At 36.3% G+C, this 23,751-nt stretch overlaps 1 protein-coding gene across 1 annotated transcript in view; it reads right to left on the reverse strand.

The window, feature by feature from the left end:
- Nucleotides 1-3,612: 3,612 nt before the first annotated feature.
- The window catches only part of SERPINI2 (serpin family I member 2), a 31,935-nt gene continuing 11,796 nt past the window's right edge, over nucleotides 3,613-23,751 (reverse strand). The window contains exons 5-8 of the mRNA XM_054576933.1: nucleotides 14,891-14,988; nucleotides 10,747-10,833; nucleotides 7,624-7,713; nucleotides 3,613-3,689 (exon numbers count right to left, since the gene is read on the reverse strand). Coding sequence (XP_054432908.1) covers nucleotides 3,613-3,689; nucleotides 7,624-7,713; nucleotides 10,747-10,833; nucleotides 14,891-14,988 — 352 coding nt within the window. The remainder of the gene's footprint in view (nucleotides 3,690-7,623; nucleotides 7,714-10,746; nucleotides 10,834-14,890; nucleotides 14,989-23,751) is intronic.

The raw sequence follows: 23,751 nt of genomic DNA on the forward strand, positions 1-23,751 counted from the left end.
TAGAGGGGAGAGAATTGAAGCCCCAGAGAAATGAGGTAACAAGCCAAAAAAATAACATTCCACAGTGAAAAGTATTTCATCCTTTACTTTCCTTATATATCATCAGGGTGGTCACTTCAGGTATGAGGGAAAGAAACTAGATCTCATGCTTCAGATCTAGAGATGATCACATAGGGAGCCAGGAAAAAAAAAGGGAGGAAAGTCAGAAAAAAAGAACTCTTAAAAGTGGATTAACAGTGGGCCTGCTTTTTCACTTTGCGGATGGAGTCGGTCTCAGGACCCACAGCTCAGGGCAACAGCTGACTCCCCATAGCGTGTCTCAGTGGTCTGAGGCCATACTGTGAAAAAATACCTTGTTTCCAGAAGCCCTGGACACTGACTTCTAATAAAGTCTGCCTAAACTTTTCTCTGTATCTTTCACGGTTTCTAAAGGTCTATTATCTAATTCAGGAGCATTCTATAAACCTCACCCCCAAAAAATAATTGTTCATCGTTATGGCCTTTTGACCTCTCAGGCGACATGGCCTAAGGGAGAAGAGGCCTTTAAATTATGTCACAAATTATAACGATGTGAAGTCAGGAAAACCCAATCTCAAGTTTCCCCTGAAATACTACTACTTTAATGGTCCTTTTGTCTCAAGGAGGGAAAAATAATACACATGATTCAGTAGACTTTTATATGCGATTTTAATTTGACATTTTTATTCCACAAAATTATGTACTGTTGTGAATCTTAAAAATTTCATATAGTTTGGCAAAGAAAATTATTTCATACTTATTCTGTTTCATAATATATATTTTGTAAATATATTTTAGACACTTCTAACTTTTGTGATATGGAGTGATTATAACTACTGCGTTAACTACAGCTGCAGATGAAGACTAAAAGTTTTAAACTTGGAAGTGCTTTGGAAACTGTTTTTCTAGAAGGTAGAAGTGGAGATTTTCAGCTTGAGCCCACACGAGAAGGATACATTCTCTACCTCAAGACCTTAAACTTTCTTTCTCCTTTTGTAACTGAAACACAGGTCTGACTGCCTGCGGCTACAAAAGCCAATACTTGAGAGGCAGGTGCTCATATAAAGGAAAGTGATTTATTTTTTTTTGTGTCACCACCTAGAAGATGGGACACTCATGTCTCAAAGCCCATCTCCACATCTCAGGGGAGATAGAGGTTTTTTTAAGAAGGGAGAGGGGAACAGAACAAAAAGATCAAGGGGCGGGTTGAAAAGTTTTCTACAAGCAGATGAGCACAGTCCATCCTGATAAGGCAAGTGATGGTCCAGGGGCATCATCCTGGTTTAGTCACCCTGGGTTCATGTCAGCCCAGCTTCACATCTTCTGGATCCACTGTTGAAGGTCAGCAAATCTGGAGCTAAAATGCCTGAAGAGCGGAGTCTGTATCTTTTGAAGCTATTTCCTAGGATTTTTAGACAAACATGCTGTTCATCTACAACATACATATTAGTCAGAGTCGGCACTTAGAGAAACAATGTCAAAAGAATGGAGGGGGGAGGTGGTTACAGTTTCCCACTGTTAGAATTTTCCACTGTTACACTTCCAGACACAGAATGTAAAATTAGCAAACAAAAACAACAGCCAAAACTACCCTACAATACAAAGTCAGTCTCCATAGTAGTGAACTTGAGGTAGACATTTAGCAGATCTTACTGAAGAAAAGCAAATACATTAGGAAAGCATTAAAAAGAAAAAAAGTATTTCAAGTGAAACTTGGGAAATCATGTTACATTATCTTATCCAATAAAAACCCTCTTATTTCCTCATCCTGTCTTACTTGTCATGACTTTTCACCATTTGAAATTAACTTATTTTTGCATCTGTTCACTAGTTTACTGTCTTTCTGCCACCAGCAAAATCTCAGCCCCTTGAGGGAAGAGACCATGTCAGTTTTGTTCACTGGTTTATCCCCTGTAGCTAGAACAGAGCCTTGAACATGGTGGAAGATCAGTTACGATGTATGGAAGGAATGAATCAATCTTCAGAGCAGACCGACTTGTTACACATGGAGGGAGTTCCTAAGAACCCAGGCAACCCCAATACAACTGGAACCTGGACCAGGCCTGAATAAAACTACTATACTCTTAACTGAGCTGATTATTCTCCTCTTCCCGACTAGAAAAAGCATATTTTTAAACCAGTTCCATGATAAGGAACAAATTTACGGCATATCATTAACATGTAAATTAGTACTTGCTGTATTATTCCTAAGTAAGCTCAAGTTGACAGTCTAGGAAAATGAACATTGCTTTTAATATGTTATGGTTTTAAACAATCACAATTAATTCTAAAATTGTCTCCATAATAACTTGAATATTGTCCTCAATTTTACTGTGGTTGAACCCCTAGACTTAAGGGCCTAGACAGCACAATGTATCGGGTAGACCTGTTCTACACTGAAGGACTTACACAGAAAGAATTGTAACTCATTGATCAGGGTTGCAGGCTTCTAGGTCGCATAGTCTTGGGTTCTAACTTTGAAATATCATCCAGACCACCATATTTACTTGCCATGGATTCTTGACTGAATTTTACAACATCTTTGAGTCTCAGTTTCTTCATCAGAAAAATGAGTAATAGCATCTCATCAAATTTTTTAGCACATTTCACATAATGTAAAGTGTTTACTTTCGTGCCTGACACATAATCAGGGTTCAATAATGGGTAGCCATTATCATTAAGCCCTCTGCCAAGAATTGCAAAGACAAACAAACAAAAAGACACTTTACATCATTAACATGCAAATGGAAAAACTGTGAAACATGCTACATCAAGTCATTGGAACGTAGTATTATTTTAGATATTCCCATTTGACATTTCAGGGCATTCAGAGGAAGGGTTCTGCATTTAATCTTTATAGATTACAATCTTCATTCTAACACTTTCTTAGCTCAGTGTTGTAAAGTCTTAGAAGGTCAGCCTCCTGAATCACGCTAATTTAGCTGCCACTTTGCCATGCAAGAAAGCTTTATAAAAGCTAGTATCATTTCTACTTTCCAGATATGTTGACAGTTTAAATCAGAACAGAAAAAAATTATATGTCCTAACAGGTATTAAAACAAGGCAAATGTTAAATGTAACACACAGAATATCTAATTAATATTAGCAAAAAACCTAAAGCTTCTCTATTGCCATAGATACCAGATCTCTGCATCTTAGGTAGCACCCCAGAAAGACACACCCACAACAGCCACTCTATTAGCCTCTGCCTCCCGAGGGTCTGGGTAGTGCTATTATCCCTGGGACTAAACTCGTCCAGTGTTTTGGCAATAGAGAAACTTTCAAATCTAAAGCAGAACTTTGACACCTAAAATATCTTACAAAGCATCGTTCTAATGTGTTAATAGTGGTATTGATACCAGTTCACTGCTTTTGATTCACATAGACTCTATAAAATAGACAAAAAAAGACTAGAAGTAGTACATAAATTTTCACTTATTGATGCTTTTATTTATTCATTAATACAGCTATATGCTAATAAAGATTAACACAGACAGTTTAAAGCAGAGAAAGATGCATAGAATATATTTGCAAGATGATGATATTGCCTGTCAACAATTTTCCAGTAATCACTTTATTTTCTGTGTATTTCATTCAGAGTGAATCTAAATCTCTTCCTTTCATGCTCTGCGTGTCAGGATTTGTGACCCGTCCCATAAACAAAATTGAATCTAGAAAAGAAAAGAAAATACGTTATGAATTTCTGGAGGGAAAAAAGTTAATAGTAATTAGTTTTTCTTAATAATTTCACAAATCCTCTAGTCTTTGCTCTCTATAAGATAAATAAGCAATGTGTAACAACGAAGCCCTCTCCTTTGTCTAAAATACATAATTACATCAGTATTAATTATTTTCTGGTAATTTATAAAGTAAATTAACACCCATAACAGCTCATCATGAAAAAATACATTAGTCCGGTTTTTCATATAGGAGAGCAAAACTAAAGTGACCTAGCAGTGCTCTTCTAAAAATAGAGACTCAGTCAGGCAAACAAAGCATAATAAAATAGTGATGAGCATGATAGAGTTTTAAATTTAATGCATTAGCAGTCATCTTTTTATGCATGTAACATAAGCCCTTAGGGTTAAAAGTGCAGCTTCTCAGATTTTCAGTTCTGAATCAAAGCTCACAGCTAAAGACAATATTATCATATCTCTAGTGCTTTCAAAATCTTATGGAGGTGATATAGTATACATCATAAATGCAAACACCTATTCCCAGCCATTTTGTGTTCACAAGTGAAAAGGAATTAAGAACTGGAGGACAAAACAGAAAGAAATGATGTGTCAAAAAGCCACTCACCTTTTTTTCAACTTGGGTAAGGGAAGTGGTTTGAATGGAACTATGTCAAGTGTTGCTTTAAGTTCTTTACAGTCATATATAATAAGGTTAATTTGAAAAGTGGTAAAATAAGTTTTATGTCACTTTAAAGCTGATGAAACATATATTTTAATGTCTTTGGAATAACAGTGAGAGAGTACTTTTTCATCAACTTTTTACTGTTCAGCTCAAAAACTCACATGCTCTTCGAAGAGCCAAAAGCATAGAAATAATCTCCAGAAGACTTTTTCTTCTTTTTATGAATAATTATAATAAATAATACCTTTATGAAAAATTATAATCAATATTAATAAAAACCTCAAAATAGTTCTTTAAAAAAAGAAAGAAAACTAATCCTCCTATTTTCTAGACAGATAAGGGTGCATAATTAACTTTTCCTAAGATATTTTATCACAATAAGAATCATCAGTGACTCATATCTTTATAATTCTATGGTATCAAAATTCTTATGAGAATTATTTATTCAGGAAATTGGTAAAGTAACTTTTGTAGAAATTTATAACTAAAGACAACAGTTTAAAATTTTAAACACTCAGAAGTGTAGGGCATTATATAAAAGTCATTTGTCTCAGCTTTTTCAATCAGTTTCTCTGACCAAGGAGGACCCCATTTTAAATTAAGTACTCATGCAGTCACCAGTCACCTCACTACTAAATTGGAAAGATTAGTGAAATCTTTTTTGACATAACAGCAATGGATTTAGAGGCAGGATGAAACAGAAATCATAACTGTTTTCATTTTTCTCTTTATGCCCCCTTCTTAAAGAGGTGTCCCCATATTTGATTACCATATTTATACACATCTACATAAGATGAAAACAACTTTTGCCTCCTAATATCAAATAGTATAATTTATACTATTTAGTATAATAGTATACCATAATAGTATAACCAAAGCTAATGGCTTAAAATAAAAAATTTAATAAATATGCTGCAGTCTGTTTCTCCCTTTAATCCAAGACCTGAAAGAATTCTAAACGCAGTTTTTTTTAATATGTGTATGTTACTGTCAGTTTCAAAAATCATGATTCACTACTTTTCAGAAATGACACATTTCATGTAGCACCTTCCACAATTTTCTTCTGAAAGTCACTAAAGTTGGCATATATCCTCCATCCCTGAGCCTCTCAGCCCCTCATCCTAAAAGAATTAAAAAAAAATCCTTTATTTTCCTGTAAGTTCAGCTTAGTAATAGCTTTGAAAGACTATGCTTAAATATAAAACTAACCTGATAGAAAAATGCAAATAATGCATGGATTTTTCACAAGAGAATTGCTTGACCCAAAACAATTTTTAAATCTAGATATAAGTTGTTGCACTAAATCTGAAATCATTCATCTTCATACTTCTGAAATTGCCAAACAAATATATTTTATGTAGAACATTAAGCCTCTTAGTAGTCTACTATGCTATGCAAAATCACCATCTTCATTAATCTAAATGACTTCTTGAGTTCATTTGTGAAAGAAAAATAAATAAACCTCTGAATGTGTATTGTCTTAAGATAATAGCGTATTCTGCATTTATGTGACCACAACTTACAGTCCCAGAGATGAATGAGTGGCCATTCATTTTAAATAATACTTTAAGGGAATAACCCTAGTTTAGAAAATTTCATAACATTTAAGACCACAGAAGAGTAGAAATTGTCATTAAGGTCTGACAGTGAAGTCCTATCATAAATAAATAAATAAATACTTTATTTTCGGCTTTGAATTTTGCTGCTGTTCAACTGATGATCATTGCATGGCCGTAGTCATCAGCTTAGAAGATACAGAGTCAAACATCACTGTTCTAAATGCTATCATTTCCTTGTTCATCAATGCTCAATGTAGCTTCATTTCTTTCTGTTCTCCATACTCAATAATTACATACTAATTTGGATACAAGTTATCCAAATGTTAAAGATATGTGAATCAAATGACATACTCAATATCTTTAAACACTGACACATCTACTACTGGAATTGAAGTTGTGTTTATGAAGTCTCAGCAAATATAAAACTGTTCCACTGTTCCCAGGGAATAACTTTCAGAAGAGCCATTCAGCATTAGTTTCATGGAGTCTAAATAAAGAGACTAGCATATCCTTTAAGGGATCAGTAACATCAAAATCCTTAGTTAATATACAGATTTAGATTCTGAAATTAACTATTTCTCCTTTCCATGTAAACCAACTTATACAGAGAAACTTTTTCATTTTCCTATATTTATTGAATCATTCACTCAGTAATATTTATTGATTTGTTTATAGTAAACACTATGTGCCCAATACAGTTTTATAGACTTCATATATCCTTTTATTTAACTTTATGAGATGAGTTATTATGCCCATATAAAAGATAGGGAAAATATGACCTAGAAAGTGTAAGTGATTGTGTTACAACTATTAGTTAATTGAGCTAGGATTTGAGCCCAGGTCTGACACACAAGTCCGTACTCTCAGTCTCTGGGGATACTGATATTATGTGCAAGGCAATCTGCCAAATACTGGGCTGGATACATGAATGAATAAAAAACGATTTTTACTCTCCTCTGGTTTATAACCTTCACATAATCATTGTAACTCCTGGAGTCCTAAATATAAACTTCAAGAAAGTCCCCTCATTGTATCACATTCCTGACCTCTCTTTTTCATAAAAGAAAGTACCGGAACATCTACCCCAACAATGTGCATTCCCACATGTTGACATTGTGTCAAATGCCAACCCAATCCACCACTATCACCTCTGCCTTTTGTACCTAACTTCATTATCTTTCACCAAATGAACTAATCAGAGATTTAGAATTAAGTTTGGCGCCTCCCTTCCACTCAGAGCTGATACCTAGTCACTTCTTTTGGAATCTGCCTCTGAAACTTTTCACAACTCTACAATTCTCAATTTCAATTCATTTTGTAACATCGTAGACAGCTGATTTCAGAAACAAACAGATCCTAGTCCCGCTCTGCCACTTAGAAAAATTATATAACCTCTCTTAGAGCTTCTTTGTCTTTATTAGTCAAATATCTAACCTATCAGAATGATGTTAATTTAAAGATAATATTTAAAATGGTGAGCACATGTAATAGCTATGTGAGCAGCTATTATTACCACTGCCCTAGTTTAGGTCCTTACCTCTCTTAAAATAGAATGCTTGGTACAAAACAAACACTCAACAAATATTCACTGAAGGAATAAGTGATTCAGATATGTAGCTTGCAATTAGCAGCCAGGAATAGGCCTGTTTAACCCTACAGCTTCCCCAGGGAATTCTCAAAAAAGTACCTGTTGGGTTATTCTTCATAATAAACAGAAATGGATGATTTGCTGTAAATTGGTTTCTAGCCAGGCTCATGATTGCAGGGATGTGTACTCCTATAAAATAGATACAATGGTTATAGATGTTCACATTAAAATATCGGTAACGAAAATTTTTTAAAAATTAGTAAAGAAAATGTGTTCATAATACTTTCTGTAGACAGGAAAGGTCATCTGGTTTGAGGAGTTAACATGTGGAAAATTTACCATTTTCTAAATGCAGAGAAGTTTGGAATGAATTTGAAAACCAAAGAGCAGAAGAATAAATATTGGATCATTCATGAACTAATTCCAACTTCACATTTATGCTCAATGAAGAAGAAAGCCAGATACTAGATTCAATTTAGTGAAAGCAGTTGAAATATTTCATCTTTTAAATTGTAATTTTCTCCTCACTTTTTATTTACATTATGTGATTTATTCTTATAATGTTTCAACTATAATTTCTATGCAGATATGTTTGCACTTTATTTCTATTTTTCAGGCTTGTGGTAATCACATCTCAGTTTAAATTCATTTTTTTAACTTACCTTTCTAAAATTATTCTGTGAGTTCAGAGGTTTTAGGATTTGTCCTGCGAGTGTGTATGGGGTTTTTATTATGAGATTAAAAGCAGAGATTTTGCTGCTTTAATAATTATTTACTTTGATAATTTATGCCATGCTGTTGTATGGTGTCATTTGTCAACATTTAGAGTGGATAAATTTAAATGATTGAATTTTTTCTTTCTAGATTAAATATTTCTACACTCAATTCAGATGGTTTTTTTTACTAATAATACAATGACTTAGTACAATTTTTTGAGACCCATGAAAAAATAATTCTTTAAAAATGTAATATGTGTGTTCAGAATTGAAAAACAATTATACAAAAGAAAAAAAACTCTTCTTCTGCACTCTTCGTATGGGGTGTGCAAATTTAACTGACAAAAATATATTAACAGAAGACATGTTTTATTTTTTATCCACACAGGAGCTTCACAGAAAAGAAATGAATACCCAAAGGAGTGGTTAGGCTTGAACATTTTATATACCATATTTACAAAGGGTGGTAAATTGTGAGGAAGTAAGCAGAGCAAGGAAAAAAGAATTGGACTTCTAGTGTGGTAAAATGTGGAAAGATAAATATACGGGGAAATTAATGGCAGATAAGGGTTATTCAGTAAGGTTTGTTATGCAGACTCATTTCACTGCCAACTTCCTTCTCCTGTGATAACGGTGCAAATTTGTGCCCTGATTTAGGCAGATAGGAGTGGGTAGAGAGCTGTTTTTGTATCTCTTGTTTCTTAATTTCCTTCAGCTCGAAATAGAATTTCTGCCAACAGTAGAATATTTGGGGGTGGCGTGTTCTGATCCCTTTCACAATAAAACACAAACTTAGTAACGTAAAATGCATAGCACTGTCCCATCTGGGTTATTAGGGCTGTGTTAACCAAATTACCAACAAATACAGGCCCCTGTCTGAATGAAAAAGATAATTGGAAAAGCATTATCAGTATAATGCTCCCATTCTCAATTGGGTGAATACTAGAGCTTTTCTGTTCTTAAGCAACCCCTGAGCGAACGCCTAAAAGTTAAAATACTCATTCTAGCTATACTGAGGTGTAACAGATCAGGGTCACCTCTGATCTCTTAATGACTGTTACAGCCTCTTAGAGAACTCTATACCTACACTGAGAGCCAGGGAACACTAGAAGAAAGAGCTCTGAACATGAAGTTAGGGAACTGAATCAGTTCCAACTCAGCTGTCAATTAATAGTCTGACCTCAAGTAAGCCACTTCACATTGCTGGGTCTGTTTTTTCACCAGGATAATGAGAGGGTCAGATAATGATCTCTAGGAACACTTTCGGTTCTTATGTAAAAGCAGTAGTAAAATTTGACTACATGGGGAGTAACCTCATACCAATGCAACCTTTTGATTTCTCCAGGAATTGTAATATTGCATCCCCTCCAATGTAAATTCCTTGAATACAGTAATGGGAAACCTTCAGGGGATGATGAAATGAGACAGTCCAGCATGTCACCCCAGATGCCAAAATCTGTTGGCACTACATTACACATTAATCAAAAAATTCACATATATATAAACATAAAATTATCAATAAGTCAGTTTAAATAATACATATTTCTGCATATTGGTTAGAATCCAAGCAATCTAAAAAATTAAAATAGACATGTGAGGGATTCATTAAAGTTGCTTTTTTATTTCTAATTCAATATAAGGCTTTTTGCTCATTATTTTTAAGTGTCTCATATGCAGCATAGTTACTATTCAAAATTCCAATCTGTCGAAGGAAATATATCATAGAGGAGTTGGTCTCACACTGTAATGTACACACAGATCACCTGGAGACCTTGTATTTTTCTGATTCTGTAGCTCCAGAGCTGGGCCTGAAGTTCTGCATGTCTAACAAGTTCCCAAGTGGTGCTGATGCTGTTGCTCTACGGCCTACACTTGCAGCAGCAAATACAGGCTGCCAGCCCCTACGGGTCACTGGTTCGCCACCCTCGTAGCACAGTGGAGATATTTAGGGAAACTTAAAATGCTAGAGCCTGGATTTTATCTCCAGACGCGCAGATTTATCTCAATAATGATTTTGGGCTGTGTACAGGGCACAGGATGTTTAAAAGCTTTCCAGGTGATTCTAAAGTGCAGCTAAGTTTGAGAACCACTGTAATGGAGATAATGTAAAGAATCTCCACTATAAAGAATCAATAACAAAAGACTTGGTGTGGTAGAAGAATGAAATTAACAATTACTCAACAGTGAATATTCCTGAACAATAATGATTTTTTAATTTGAGCCTAAAGTTTCCCACCTGCTAAGTGACAGGTAATCCAATTTGCAAATAAGCACATAACAGTAGATGGGCCTCAACCCCTAATAAAATTCCTTCCCTTCCTTATGCATTAAACTATGGCTGGAGAGATGCATAAGCACTGTATATAACTGACTTCTTCTTTCCTCCTATAAAGTCCTAGACAGCAGGAGTGAAAAGTGAGATCAGAGTACTACAAAAATGCCAGCACCATAGTGCTCATTGCCCCCCAGTCTGTCCTCCCAGCCTGTTGTGAATCACTTGCCCTACCTGTAGATGTTGCAGCTTCACTGCCATCTTCATTTATCTCAAAGACAACTTGCTGCATCACCTGGGAAACATATACCTCAGATGAATCTGTTGGAAAATACAGAAGTGTATTTAAGAGTTAAAATTCAGAGCCATTGCTTATTTGGTCCCAGGTTAATTACATTTTCAAATGAATGAAGAAAATGAAATAAAGAACCTCTTTCCAAGTTAGTTAATTTGCTAGAGATAAAGGTGGTTTAGGTTCAGCTTTTGCAGGAATGATTCAGAGACAGGTACAGAGACACCAAGCTTAGCCCAGATATAGAAGGTAAACACAGAAAAGTATGAGCCTCAAATCAGATATCCTATTAAGTGAAATATTTGAATGGTCAGCAGATTTGTTCCCTTTAGCCATGGTCTAGAGAAAAGATGAAAGAGGCTTTATAGATCCGAATTAATCCCACCCTATGTATTCAACGTCAAAGCCAACTTGCCTTTTAAATTCTGTATTCAATTTTGATCTGAGTTTAAAACAAAATTTACTTTCCTATAAGACTGCTGAGACAATGAAAGTCTGAAGAGCTTTTGTGGTACCTGTAACAAAATCACTTCAGAGCTATACTTTAAAATATCAAATTTTACAGTGTACGATGGTGTCATGCAACGCTTTGTTCTGGTGGATACAGGCCGAGAGAGAAAGCCCATCCTTTCTCTTTGGAGGAGCAGCTGTACGTGTGAACGGTTCTCATACAGCAGCCTGTGAGGAAGGCTTGTGGGGGTGGTCTCCCTGAGAAGGGGGAAGAGACACCGTGAGTTCGGAAGCTGTAAGCCATCCCTGCTCTGATAACGTTCCTCAGAGAGTCAACAGAAATGTCCTGAATTCAGCAGCGACAAGAGAGTGGAGGAGAGGAAGATGGGCTTTGAAACTTGAAAAGGAAGGGGAAAGAGGAGCTTCCTGCCTCTTGAGAGAGAAGCTGAGGAAATGCAGGTGGACTCCGCCCAAACCACCAACTGTTGAAGGACTCCTGGAGAAATGCCTGAGCAAATGGGAACTAGCTCTGAAAGCTCACGAAAAGTATGTGTCCTCAGGCAAGATAGACAGCAGTCATTAAGGGACATTTGCATAAGAAACGAGCTTCCCATCCCATTAAAAATAAACTCTGAATCACTTATGATGATTGTGTCTGGGCCCTGATTACTTTTATCCTCTTCTGCCCTGCCGGTCTTCAACCAGTTACAAAGTCGAGCATCTAGGCCTTTACCCTAACTCTCCCACTGCTTAGAACTCCTTTCCCCATTAGCTCTCTGGTTATTCAGGTTTCAGCAAAATGTCACTTCCTAATGCAGGCTTCCCTCATCCTGTCTAGTACAAGATAAAGAAAAGAGGGCATCCGCCTCCTTGTGTAGATTAACTGAAATGCAGGAGAATGGTCTTTAAGGTCAGGCAGCAAGGCACTTTCTTTCTCCAGGATCGCCTGTTATACAGACAGGATTCACACGGAGAGCACAGAGCAGATGACCTAGGGGCCAAGACCCAAAAGCCGGTTGGGGAGGAGTAGAGAATTTCACCCATTTTCACAAGGTCACCAGACCAAGTGACTCCAGCTGTGAGACTGAGCAACTTGGTCTTGAGTATTTCATCTTACCACAGAGGGGGCCCAGTCTTGAGAAAAGAACAGGACCTGGGAGGTAATATGCCAGAACAAGAAATCTTGACTCCATAAACTCACGCTTTTTGCCTTTGTAATAATACTTATCCTTAATTTACCATGAAAATCCCACATATATCTTTGTCAAATTACAACGACAAAAACTCTTCCACAGCTACTAAAAATGTGCAAGTAAATATTAATGGGCCATTCACCCCACTTTTTTTTAATTTAACATTTATTGAGTAACTATTATGTGCCAGATGTTGAATGAGGAGATTTACATACATCCTTTTATTTATTTCTACCACTAGAATAATTATGTCATTTATCAGATTTGTATGTTGATACTCAGAAAAGTTAAATATTTTACTAACAATGATATAAAAATCTTCAAATTTTTTATAAATTTGAAGCAGTCAAATCTTCATCTCAGAATTTTCATACCAACTCTCTGAAAATATTTCACCTAAAACTTCTGAACTACCCTCACTGGTGTGGCTCAGGGGGTTGAGCATCGGTCTGCAAACCAAAAGGTCGCAGGTTTGATTGTAGGTCAGGGCACATGCCTGGGTTGTGGGCTAGGTCCCTGATTGGGGGAATCCAAGGGGCAACCAGTTAATATTTCTCTCTCTTTTTCTCCCTCCATTCTCCTCTCTCTCTAAAAAAAAAAAAGAAAAGAAAAAGAAAATCTTTTAAAAAATAAAATCAAATTCAAAAATAAAACTTCTGAAATACATTAAATAAAAAGTAGTGTCTCTTTTGTGTAAATATCCCATAGCACTCGCAGTGGGCTGGTTCACAGTAGCCTTTAGTGAATGCTTATTACCCAAATGAAAGGTAGGGATAGAATAGAATTCACTCTTCTCCTAATGACCAGGGATAGTGCCAGCCATGGCTGTGGTTGTTCTATTTCAGACAATAAGACAGAACCAAAATAGTTAAAGCAAATCAAATAGGTAATTCAGGAGAAAAAGAACTGAAACTGTTGGACATTTATTCTCTGTTCGATGCTATTGTCTTGCACAAATTCTTTTATGAATCATTTTGGAGGTATTTTCTTGACAAGTCTGCCTATAAAAAGAGATTTTATAGAATTCACAAATTGCTGAAAATTTGAAGAGGGAGTGGCTGTTTGAAATTTCTGAGGTACAACTAGTAAGCTTCCAAAGGCCAGACAGAAGTTTAAGGTGAAGAGGTGCTAGAAAAACGGCTTTGTTTATTTCAGGTGGCTCTGTTCCAGGGCACACTTAGATAGCACCCTGTTGCAGTATTTAATGTTGATCGTCTCATTTCTGATGCTGATGAAATTGTCAATATGTTAGATCTATCTGTCGGCAGGAGAACAAGTAGCTAAATCATATGCGAAGGTAAGAGTGAACATCTATGTCACCGGTGTACCCCACCCAAATCTTCCACCACGAAAGCTCATTATGTTCGTTTACCCACATAATTGATGAGTGAATAAATTAATGAATACTTCTTCAAAGCCCAGATAGTTATGTCATAATGCACAAAATTTCCATGTTATAATACAAAAGCCTATCAGACAGATAGGCTTATTTCATAAAACAGAAGACTGACTTTAAAAGAGGGTAAATAACTTGGGACTAATTGGCCCTCTTCATCCATCTTTTCTCTTTATTTTTTTTAATCTTTTTTTAAGGTTTTATTTATTTATTTTTAGAGAGAGGGGAAGGGAAGGATAAACAGAGGGGGAGAAACATCAATGTGTGGTTGTCTCTTGTGTGCCCCCTACTGGGGACCTGGCCCACAACCCAGGCATGTGCCCTGTCTGTGAGTGGAACCGGCGGACCTTTTGATAAACGGGCCGGCGCTCAATCTGCTGAGCCACATCAGCCAGGGAATCTTTTCTATTTAATTGTGTATTTTTGAACTAATTGGTGTTGCCAGGCTGGGAAAAAATAAAAGGCTGCCTTGAGTTTTCTTGTGCAAGTGAGCATCTTAACCCTCAACAATTTCCCAGGTTCAAGTTAGCATAAGAACTCCATCACCTCAGTTTTGTTGTCAGTCCCAAGCTAAATCTACAGGCTGTAGCATTACAGTTTCTAGATTGTGTTCATCATCCAGCATGTTGTGAATGCCTATTTCATGGGCTCTGATATTAGAGAATTAACATTTGCAAATTGGTTTATAAGAGTTTTATTAGCTCTGCTTAGATGAGAGACTCAACATTGTAATTCCCACTGTTCAAATAAGAAAATCCAAATAGGGCCGAAATAAAAGCCCATATAGTACTTTACCTACATAGTTTCATTACCAGCATTGTTGGAAGGCTTATCTAACATTCTAAAATGTTTTCTGGCTTTCATTAAGGAAAAATACTTAAATGCAAAATGGAGTGCTTGTTTACAGACAGCTCAACATGACATTTATTCATCATTGTGCTGTATTTTCTGGGACTGAATGCTCTTTCAGTTTTAAGATCGGTTAGTTAACATAGCTACTAAGAAAATACATTAACATGATAATATAAGAATTATTTATCATATTACCTGTTATTCCAGAAAGGTCACAGCCACCACTAAATATTTCAGTTATATTCAAAGAATACAGAGCTTCTTTGAAATCTAATTTTTGTTCTACTTTAAATCTGTTAAAAAAAAAAAAAAGATGAAACGCCTTGAAACATGAAAAGATGTAAACATTTGCTACCAAATTTTTTTTTGCCTATAAACTTAGTGACTTGGAAGAGATTATCTTGTGAAACCTTTTGTTTTCATTATCCAAATTACATTTCTTTGCATTTCCACATACTCTATTTCCCCAGCTCCACCAAGCAGCTCTGTGTTGTTAATAACTTGATTTCCAGATCAATGGCCAGTGGGAAGGGGAAAAGAATACTCTACCTTTTAAAGTAAAAATTACCCAACTAAACAGGGTGAGAGTTTTAAGTTTTCAATTGCTTGGCTCCTTCTCTAGAAGTGTAAATAGTCCCCTCCAGCAACTATATTCACTCGGTTTTTTTCACACCATCCAAGGCTGTTCCTGGCAGACGGCCAAGATGTTATGAGAGGAGGACAGGAGCCAACATCCTTGGAGGGAACTGTTGGCTACTAAAGTCCAGAGAAGCATTAATAACCTACTATCCTTCCCATCCATTGTCATAACTGATGTGACTTCCTTCAGTTTATGGGCACACCTAATATCTTCCCAATAGGCCATTCAAGGGTATAAAACATTGAAAAAGAATGAAATATCTTCCAAATGAAATAAAAGATAAACCATAAAGGAGAAAAACAAAAATGTCCAGTACTTCTGATACCAGGCAGCACCCAGGGAGGTCAAGGGAGGCCTCAACCTGCTCCAGGGCCTTGTCATGGAAAAAAGAAAGAATTCAAGAGCTTGACAGACTGATTTAGCAAAGAACAGTAAATCTATTAAAGTAATAGCATGAACTCAAAAAGTGAGGGTGGGTGACTTCATAGAAGGTGCCCCCAATGGAGGGTCTGGGTGGAAGGCTTTATTAAACATAGACAAGGAAGGTGGGTAGGGTGGTCTTCTGCTTCTGACACTGGTGGACCATCTTTGTCTCTCCTCTATAGATTTTTTTTGTCCTCCAAATTATAGGAAATCAGGGAAGGGGAAATGGAGGAACAGGTGATCAGTGAAGGTTGGCTCTGTGATGTCCTATTCAGGATGGAGAAGGGAAGGGGAAGGGAAGGGGTAGAGCTTGAGGCCATTGATTCCTATTCTAACTTTCTTGTAAGCAGGGCCACAAATTAGGACTCCAGAGTCAGCTCACCTCTCCAGGCTGATATGAAGAAGGACCTTAGCAGGGAATCTCAAGGATTCTCCTAGCACTCACCGAAACTTACTTCTCCATTACAATAGTAATAATACTGATAATAATAATTATATGAGCTAATCCTCAGAGACTTTATAGATGGTTAAGGCATCAATTTGCTTTTGAAAACCAGGTTGGAAACTTTGTTTATGAAAGAAAACAGTGTAAAGTCCTCAAACAGGGAGTTCTGTATATCCCTACATCAGCTAATTCCCAGGCAGCCCCTGCCCAAGTTGCTCTGTCTGTGCCCTGATGGGCATTTGCTCCTGTGTTCTCAGCTTTGGATGCAGACATAACTGCTCAAGCACAGGATCCTTGTCTAGTTAACAAGTAAGCCAACATCTCAAGCTGGAAATTAACTGGGGCAATCAGTGTAATTAGATCATTGTTTTAATTATCAAATACTGAACAAATAGCTTCTTAACCTTAATTTTTCAAAACAATGAACAAGACATGGCAGAAATGTACTAGGTTTAAATTATTTCTGGTAAAATATTATGCACTTTTGGAAGATGTTAACTCATTCAAAACCCTAACTAACTGGGAATGAGTACAAGAACATTAAAATCTACTGGTAATGAAAATAGCTTGCTTTATGCCAACTGTTTTCAACTTCCTGCTAGGAAAGATATTGGTTTTGAGGGTTTGTTTGTTTTTTATTTAATTACCATGCTCTATTTTTAAACTGAATGGAGTCTGGGCTTCTAAAAGGTGGAGAATAAATGTCCCACCTATAAATTGACTATTTTTAGGACAATAGAAAGAATACTGTAAGACTTATTACAACTTCTAATAATGCCTAATTGTTATCAGAGTAGTCCTGCTCATAATATAGTCCAATGAAACCCACAGCAATAGAAATCTATTTAACCCCACGAAACAGAGTGAAAGTTTAATAAAAGTATAATCTACAATTACTTTCTAATTATCCATAATTATTGGAGCCATGAATAACCATGTGTGAAGTAACACTTCCACATGTTAGACACTTAATATAGATTATAGTTTTTAATCCTCACAAAATCCTAAGAAGTTAGCATTATTATTTCCCATCATTATTCCCATTAACATATAAAAGTAGTAGAGGTTTCAGGAGGTAGATTTTTAAGTTAGGAGACAGAGGTGGAATTCAAACTTAGGCCCATTCCAAGTCAAAGCTAATGTGCTAACTCCTATTGCCTTCTAATAAAAATATAATTCAAAATCATAAATATATATATACACACATATATAGTGTGAATTATGCACCTCTTCTAAATTTTGTCTTGATATTTATTCTAGATTTGATTCATTTTTTTCCCTTGGTCTTCCTCTAAAATTGTCAAAAAAATACAGCTAAAGTAAAAGAATGAGAAAAAGACTGGATAGACAATTAATAATTAAATAATCATGAAATTAATGTTTTAACATATATAAACATTACCTATTTGCTTACAAGACAGACATTTACTGCCAAATGCAACCATTGTGCTTAAAGATGTCTCACACCAGTAAAAACGGCAGAAAATAAAGCAATTCAGAATTTTTGTTTTGAGATGTTTCTTCCTTTTCCTTTGTAACCAGGACTCTTTTTTGATCAAAAATAAAAATCCTTGACCATAGTAAACCTGGACATGTTAGTAAATAGTAGTTTCTGGTCACTTCCTAACCAACTACCTGAAAGAGTATGCGTGTGTGTATATGTGTGTATGTGTGTGAGAGAGAGAGAGAGAAAGAGAGAGAGAGAGAGAGTGAAAACAATACTCTATTAGCATCAGGGTTAAATTAAAAATGATTTCTGTTACTAAATACATATAAAATGTATCTGGACAACATTTAATGCAAACTTGGGATTCCAATTTGTATCAGTGTCCAATAGGTTAATGTAAATGGATATTTTGTAATTACTACTGCTGCTGCTGGTCATGACATATCTATTCTCATATCCAGCCTCATTTTCCCTGAGTTCACCTTCTTTCACCCACACACAGTTCACATTCATCCACTTAGAGACCCACAGCTGGCCAAGCCTAGAATTGATCTCTAGCTCAGCAAGAATATGGGGCTTCATGTCCTACAGCAGGAATTTTCTTTTTTCAAAAGTCTTCTGGCACCGCTGCTCCACATCTTTCATCTTGCTGCTCCTTCTATAACTATTTGTTCTGTTCTGTGCTCTCCCTCATACTTGCCTCACATTACACCTGTTTTTTGACTTGCGCAATTTTGGCTCTGCCTTTTGTTAGCTATGTACGCACAAGCAAGGTATTTAGCTGTCTTCACTTTATTTGTAAACCTGAATATCAAAATAAATCTCTATCAAATTTATTGTGGGGGAATAAATGAAAAATGGTAAAAAGGAAAAGCCTTGAGACTTCCACTCAAGATGGTGATATAAGCACACATGGCTCACCTCTTTACACAGCAACATCAAAATTACAACTAAAATAAAAAACAACCGTCACTCAGAACTGTCAGAAACTGAGTTGAATGGAAGTCTGACAACTGCAGAATTAATGAAACCACATCCATCCAGACTGGTAAGCGGGGTGCAGATGCAGAACGGGCTGGTTCCTCATCCATGTGTGGATAAAAATTCGAGAGGGATATCTCAGGAGCGAGGAGTCCCAGCCCTACTCCAGCTCTCCCAGCCCAGGGTTCCAGTGTCAGGAAGGTAAGTCCCCACAACTCTGATTATAAAAACCAGTGGGAATCGAGTCAGTGGAAGAAACTGCAGTAGCTCCAAGCAGTTTCTCTTTAAAAAAAGCACACACAGACTCAACTACTTAGGACCATTCCCTCTGACATTCAGCACTAAGGTAGCAGCTTGAAAGGCACCAGTGGCATACTGGGAGAAACTGAAGTAGCTGGCATCAAGGTGAACAGAGGCCATTGTTCCCTTTCTAAGCCCTTCCCCCATAAAGCCACGGAGCCAGTAAGCTGTTGCCATATCTGAGATTCCATAAACCTGGCTAACACTGTTTGATCTGCCTTGGAGATCCCCAGAGACTCCACCCCACCCAACTTACAGGCTCACCAAAGCTGCTTTTCCATATGAATGGCTGGTCTTGGCTCATGCTTCACAACTTTATATATCCTATCAAACAAGCAACTGCTGGACTCAGTGAGCCCCAGGCTCAGCACCAACAGCAGCTAGCCTAGATTCACAGCTTGGCTTTGAATGATAATCTTCAAGTCAAGCACAAGTAGCAGTCATCTCAGATTGTATTGCTCAGGCAGGGTGGCCCCAGGGGGAAAAAAAAGTGGGTGCTGACCTTGGCGAGCACCACCAAGGAAACCCCAGTGCCAGCACTCCCAGTGGATAGTTACAGGCCACATTGGAGCTCTACAACCCTATACCTGCACAGCTGAGCCTCCAAGGAAGGCAAAAGTTTGTAGTCAGTGGTCACAGCCAATCCTTGCAACTGACTGGCCTGGGTAAATTTCTCCCATTGATCTGCCAACAGCACCCAAGGCTCAACTACAAAGTAGGGTATACTCAGTCCACACAAAGGGTGACACTCAAGCACCCAGCCTGGGTGACAGGGGAGGCTGTGCCACTGAACCCTACAGGACACTTAGTATATTAAGCCACGCTACCAAGACATGGAGTCAAAGCAGCTCTACCTAATACACAGAAATATACACAGGGAGGCCGCCAAAATGAGGAGACAAAGAAATATGGCTCAAATGAATGAACAGATCAAAACTCCAGAAAAAAGAGCTAAATGAAATGGGGATAAGCAATCTATCAGATGCAGAGTTAAAAACACTGGTTATGCAGATGTTCAAGGAACTTAGTGAGGACCTCAACAGCATAAAAAAGATCCAGTCAGAAATGAAGGATACACCAATTGAAATAAAGAAGTTTATAGGGAAACAACAGTAGAGAGGATGAAGCTGAGACCCAAATCAATGATGTGGAACATAAGGAAGCAAAAAAACAACCAATCAAAGCAACAAGAACAAAAAAGAATTCAAAACAATGAGAATAGAACAGGCAACCTCTGGTACAACTTCAAGAGGTCCAACAGTCACAAGGAGAAGAGAAAGAGCAAGAAACTGGAAATCTATTTGAAAAAAATAATGAAAGAAAACTTCCTTAATTTGGTGAAGGAAATAGACATGCAAGTCCAGGAAGCACAGAGAGTCCTAAACAAGATGGATGCAAAGAGGTCCACTCCAAGACACATCATAATTAAAATGCCAAAGGTTAAAGATAAACAGAGAATCTTAAAAGCAGCAAGAGAAAAGAAGTTAGTTACCTACAGGGCAGTTCCCATAAGACTGTCCACTGATTTTTTAAAAGAAACTTTACAGGCTAGAAGGGATTGACAAGAAACATTCAAAGTCATGAAAAAGAGGGTCCTACAGCCAAGATAGCTCTACCCAGCAAACATATCATTTAGAATCGAAGGGGCAGATAAAGAACTTCCCAGACAAGAAAAAAAACTAAAGGAGTTCATTATCACCAAGCCATTATTATAGGAAATGTTAAAGAGACTTATTTAAGAAAAAGATCAAAACTATAAACAATAAAATGGCAAAAAATACAAATCCATCAACAATTTAATATAAAAAACAAACTAAGCAAACAAGAACAAAGACAAAATCATGGTTACAGAGGGCATTTTGATAGGTGCCAAAGGGGAGAGGGTGTGAGGGAATGGGTGAAGAGGTGAGGGGATTAAGAAGTACAAATAGGTTGTTACAGAAGAGTCTTGAGGATGTAAAGTACAGTATAGGAAATGGAGTAGGCAAAGAACTTATACGCAAGATCCATAGACATGAACAATGGGGGGGGGATTGCCTGAGGGAGTGGGGGTGCTGGGTGGAGGGGTGGTGAAAGGGAAACTGTAGGACAACTTTAATAGCATAGTCAATAAAGTATAATTTAAAAATAAAATTAGCCTCATTAAAAAAAAACAGCAGAAGCCTTTAGAACAGTGTTGACATTGTAATAGATGCTCAATAAATGTTAACATTTAGTAAAAATAATAATAAAAACAATAAGATAATATTGAGCACTAAAATTTTTTTACATATTATCTTATATAATCTTCACATAATTCTTAAGAAGCATGTATTTGCAATATTCCATATGATACTATAAAAGTTTATGTAAGGTAACTAAAATTATTTAGTTAGAAGGTTCCAAAGCTCTTGCTCTTCAATATTATGTTCTATTTCCCATGTTCGGGTTTCAACAGTTGATAAAAATTACAGTGAAATGCCGTATCAGTCAGTATCTTTAAAGAATACATCTCTGAAATACTATGACTATTGTTTAGTTATTACCATATTTTTAATAGAACTATAGTATTAACAAGTTTAAATAACTGGACTTCCAAAAATTCAATGATAACTATGAAGCTTCTCCCAAGGAAAATTCACATGTGACCTTACTTACATGCATAACCTTGCTAATAATTTCAAGGTTTTTAAGGATTCTCTAAAATCTACTCCAGAACTCTCTAGAGTCCATGATGCCCAGTTAGGGACTGCTACAAAAAAACAAAAGAAGAAAATCACACTCCTCTCATTTTCCTAATAAGTCAAGCGTAGAAACTCAAAACAATCTCACTCCTATCAAGTTAGTCACACACTTCAAAGTCTGTGTACTTCACCTGTTCCTTTAAACAATTATTACTCAGTGTCCAAATCATTGCAGTGGTTTTTAAATGACCTTTCAGGCTTTAGCTTTTCCCTCTTTACCACATCCCAAACATAACTACTATTTAGATTAAAGCAACACATTTTCATTAAACAGCTACTATTTTTCAAATGCTTGTTTTGTGCTGGGATCACAGAAAGGAAATAAGCATAGCTCCTTTCCTCAAGAAGTTTACAGTCCAAAGAAGAAGACAAACAAATAATTTTAACATAACTACTATGGAGAAATATACACAAGGTACAAGGAAAACTTTTTCCAGCAGGGAGAAAGGAAGATGCTGTGGGATCTTGCGTAAAGAGATCAAAAAAGCTTTCTAAAATTCAAACTTTGCTTTGTAGACCAATAGAAGTTGTCTAGAAAATTGGAGGAAGGGGTAGAAGAGAGTTGGGAAAGAGTTCAGACAAGTTATTCAACATAAACAAAGGCATTGTGACTACCAAATATTAACATATTATTCTAAAGCACTGTCTTAATCATCCCACTATTTTGCCTGAAAATTTTTAGTAACTCCCTAGTACATGCAAGACTAATCCATCTTGATTCTTTTAAAGCCCAATATAAGTCCTTCTTCTTGGATGAAATTTTTGTTTACAATTCTAGTTTCTGGTGCTCCTCCCTTCTTCTCTCTTTTTTCATAAACCTTCTAGTGCTTATTGGTTATACCTTTTTTTGGTATTTACTGTGCATTGTTGCATATTTTTATTGATTTTAGAAGAAAGAGGAAGGGAGAGAGAGAGAGAGAGAAATATCAATTTTTTATTCCACTTATTTATGCATTCATTGGTTTCTTTTTGTATGTGTCCTGACCAGATATTGAACCTACATCCTTGGCATATCAGGATGATGCTCTAACCGACTGAGCTACCAGGCCAGGGCCTAGTAAATTTCTTGTGCAAATCCTGCAACACTCCATCTAAGCAATAACTATCTTGTTGATAGGCAACATGTATACAACTTTACATCTGTCCTAGTTCTTTGTCTATAGTGCTCTCCCAATTAATCTGTGCTTCTGAACAGAAAACAATTTTCTAATAAGTAGCAAACTAATGACTGTAAATCTATAAGCCAATATACATAAGAGCTTGTCCTGTCTCTCAACACTTAGTTGAATGTCAATCAATTTACTTTTTGAGTGGTTCAGTTTCTTTATCTGTGAAATACAAGATATAAGCAAGTCAAATTATAGCCACAGAATTAAGTATTAAAGTATGAATGCTAAATGCTTTACAAAGTTAAAGTGCTATATAGATGAAAGTTATTTTTCCTTACTTATATGTATTAAACAATCACTTTTACCATATACATAATCATAAAAACATATACAGAAAAGAATCTAATACAAAGTAAGTGTGTGTTAGACTCTTCAACCTGAGAAAATTTATAGAATCTCATATTACATTTAGACAAAGAAATATGATTATTTTAGTTGCTATCCAACTGCAAAATAATGTCCAAAATTAGATATCTGGTATGTTACAAATAATAAACACTACAGAATACCCTGGTACTTTGAGAGTGTACTCTGTCTTATTGGCCTTGATTCTTAACTAATCATACATCAAAGAGGGAAAGAAGTATTTCTTAAACAGTAACTATAATATTAATAGTCATTCACATGTTCCTTCTTACTGTTGTTTTTATACAAGTATTCATAGATTAATCTTTCTCTTTTTAGCATTTACTAAATTTTGCTACCAAAGAGGCTTTATTTTGTCTTGCAGGAACAGAATTTAGTATAGTTCTTGCCACAAGCTGAATTGTGTCGCTGCCCACCCGCATTTATATGTTGTAGCCCTAACCCCCAGCATCTTGTGATGTGATCTAATTTGGAAATAGGGTCATTGCAGATGCAATTAGTTAGGTTGAAATCATACTTAGATTGAGCAGGTCCTTAGTGTCATATGACTGGTGTACTTATA

The sequence above is a fragment of the Pteronotus mesoamericanus genome, unplaced genomic scaffold (genome assembly GCF_021234165.1).
Source record: "Pteronotus mesoamericanus isolate MK-2021 breed Mesoamerican mustached bat unplaced genomic scaffold, CSHL_Meso_final contig_116, whole genome shotgun sequence".
Lineage (NCBI taxonomy): Eukaryota > Metazoa > Chordata > Mammalia > Chiroptera > Mormoopidae > Pteronotus > Pteronotus mesoamericanus.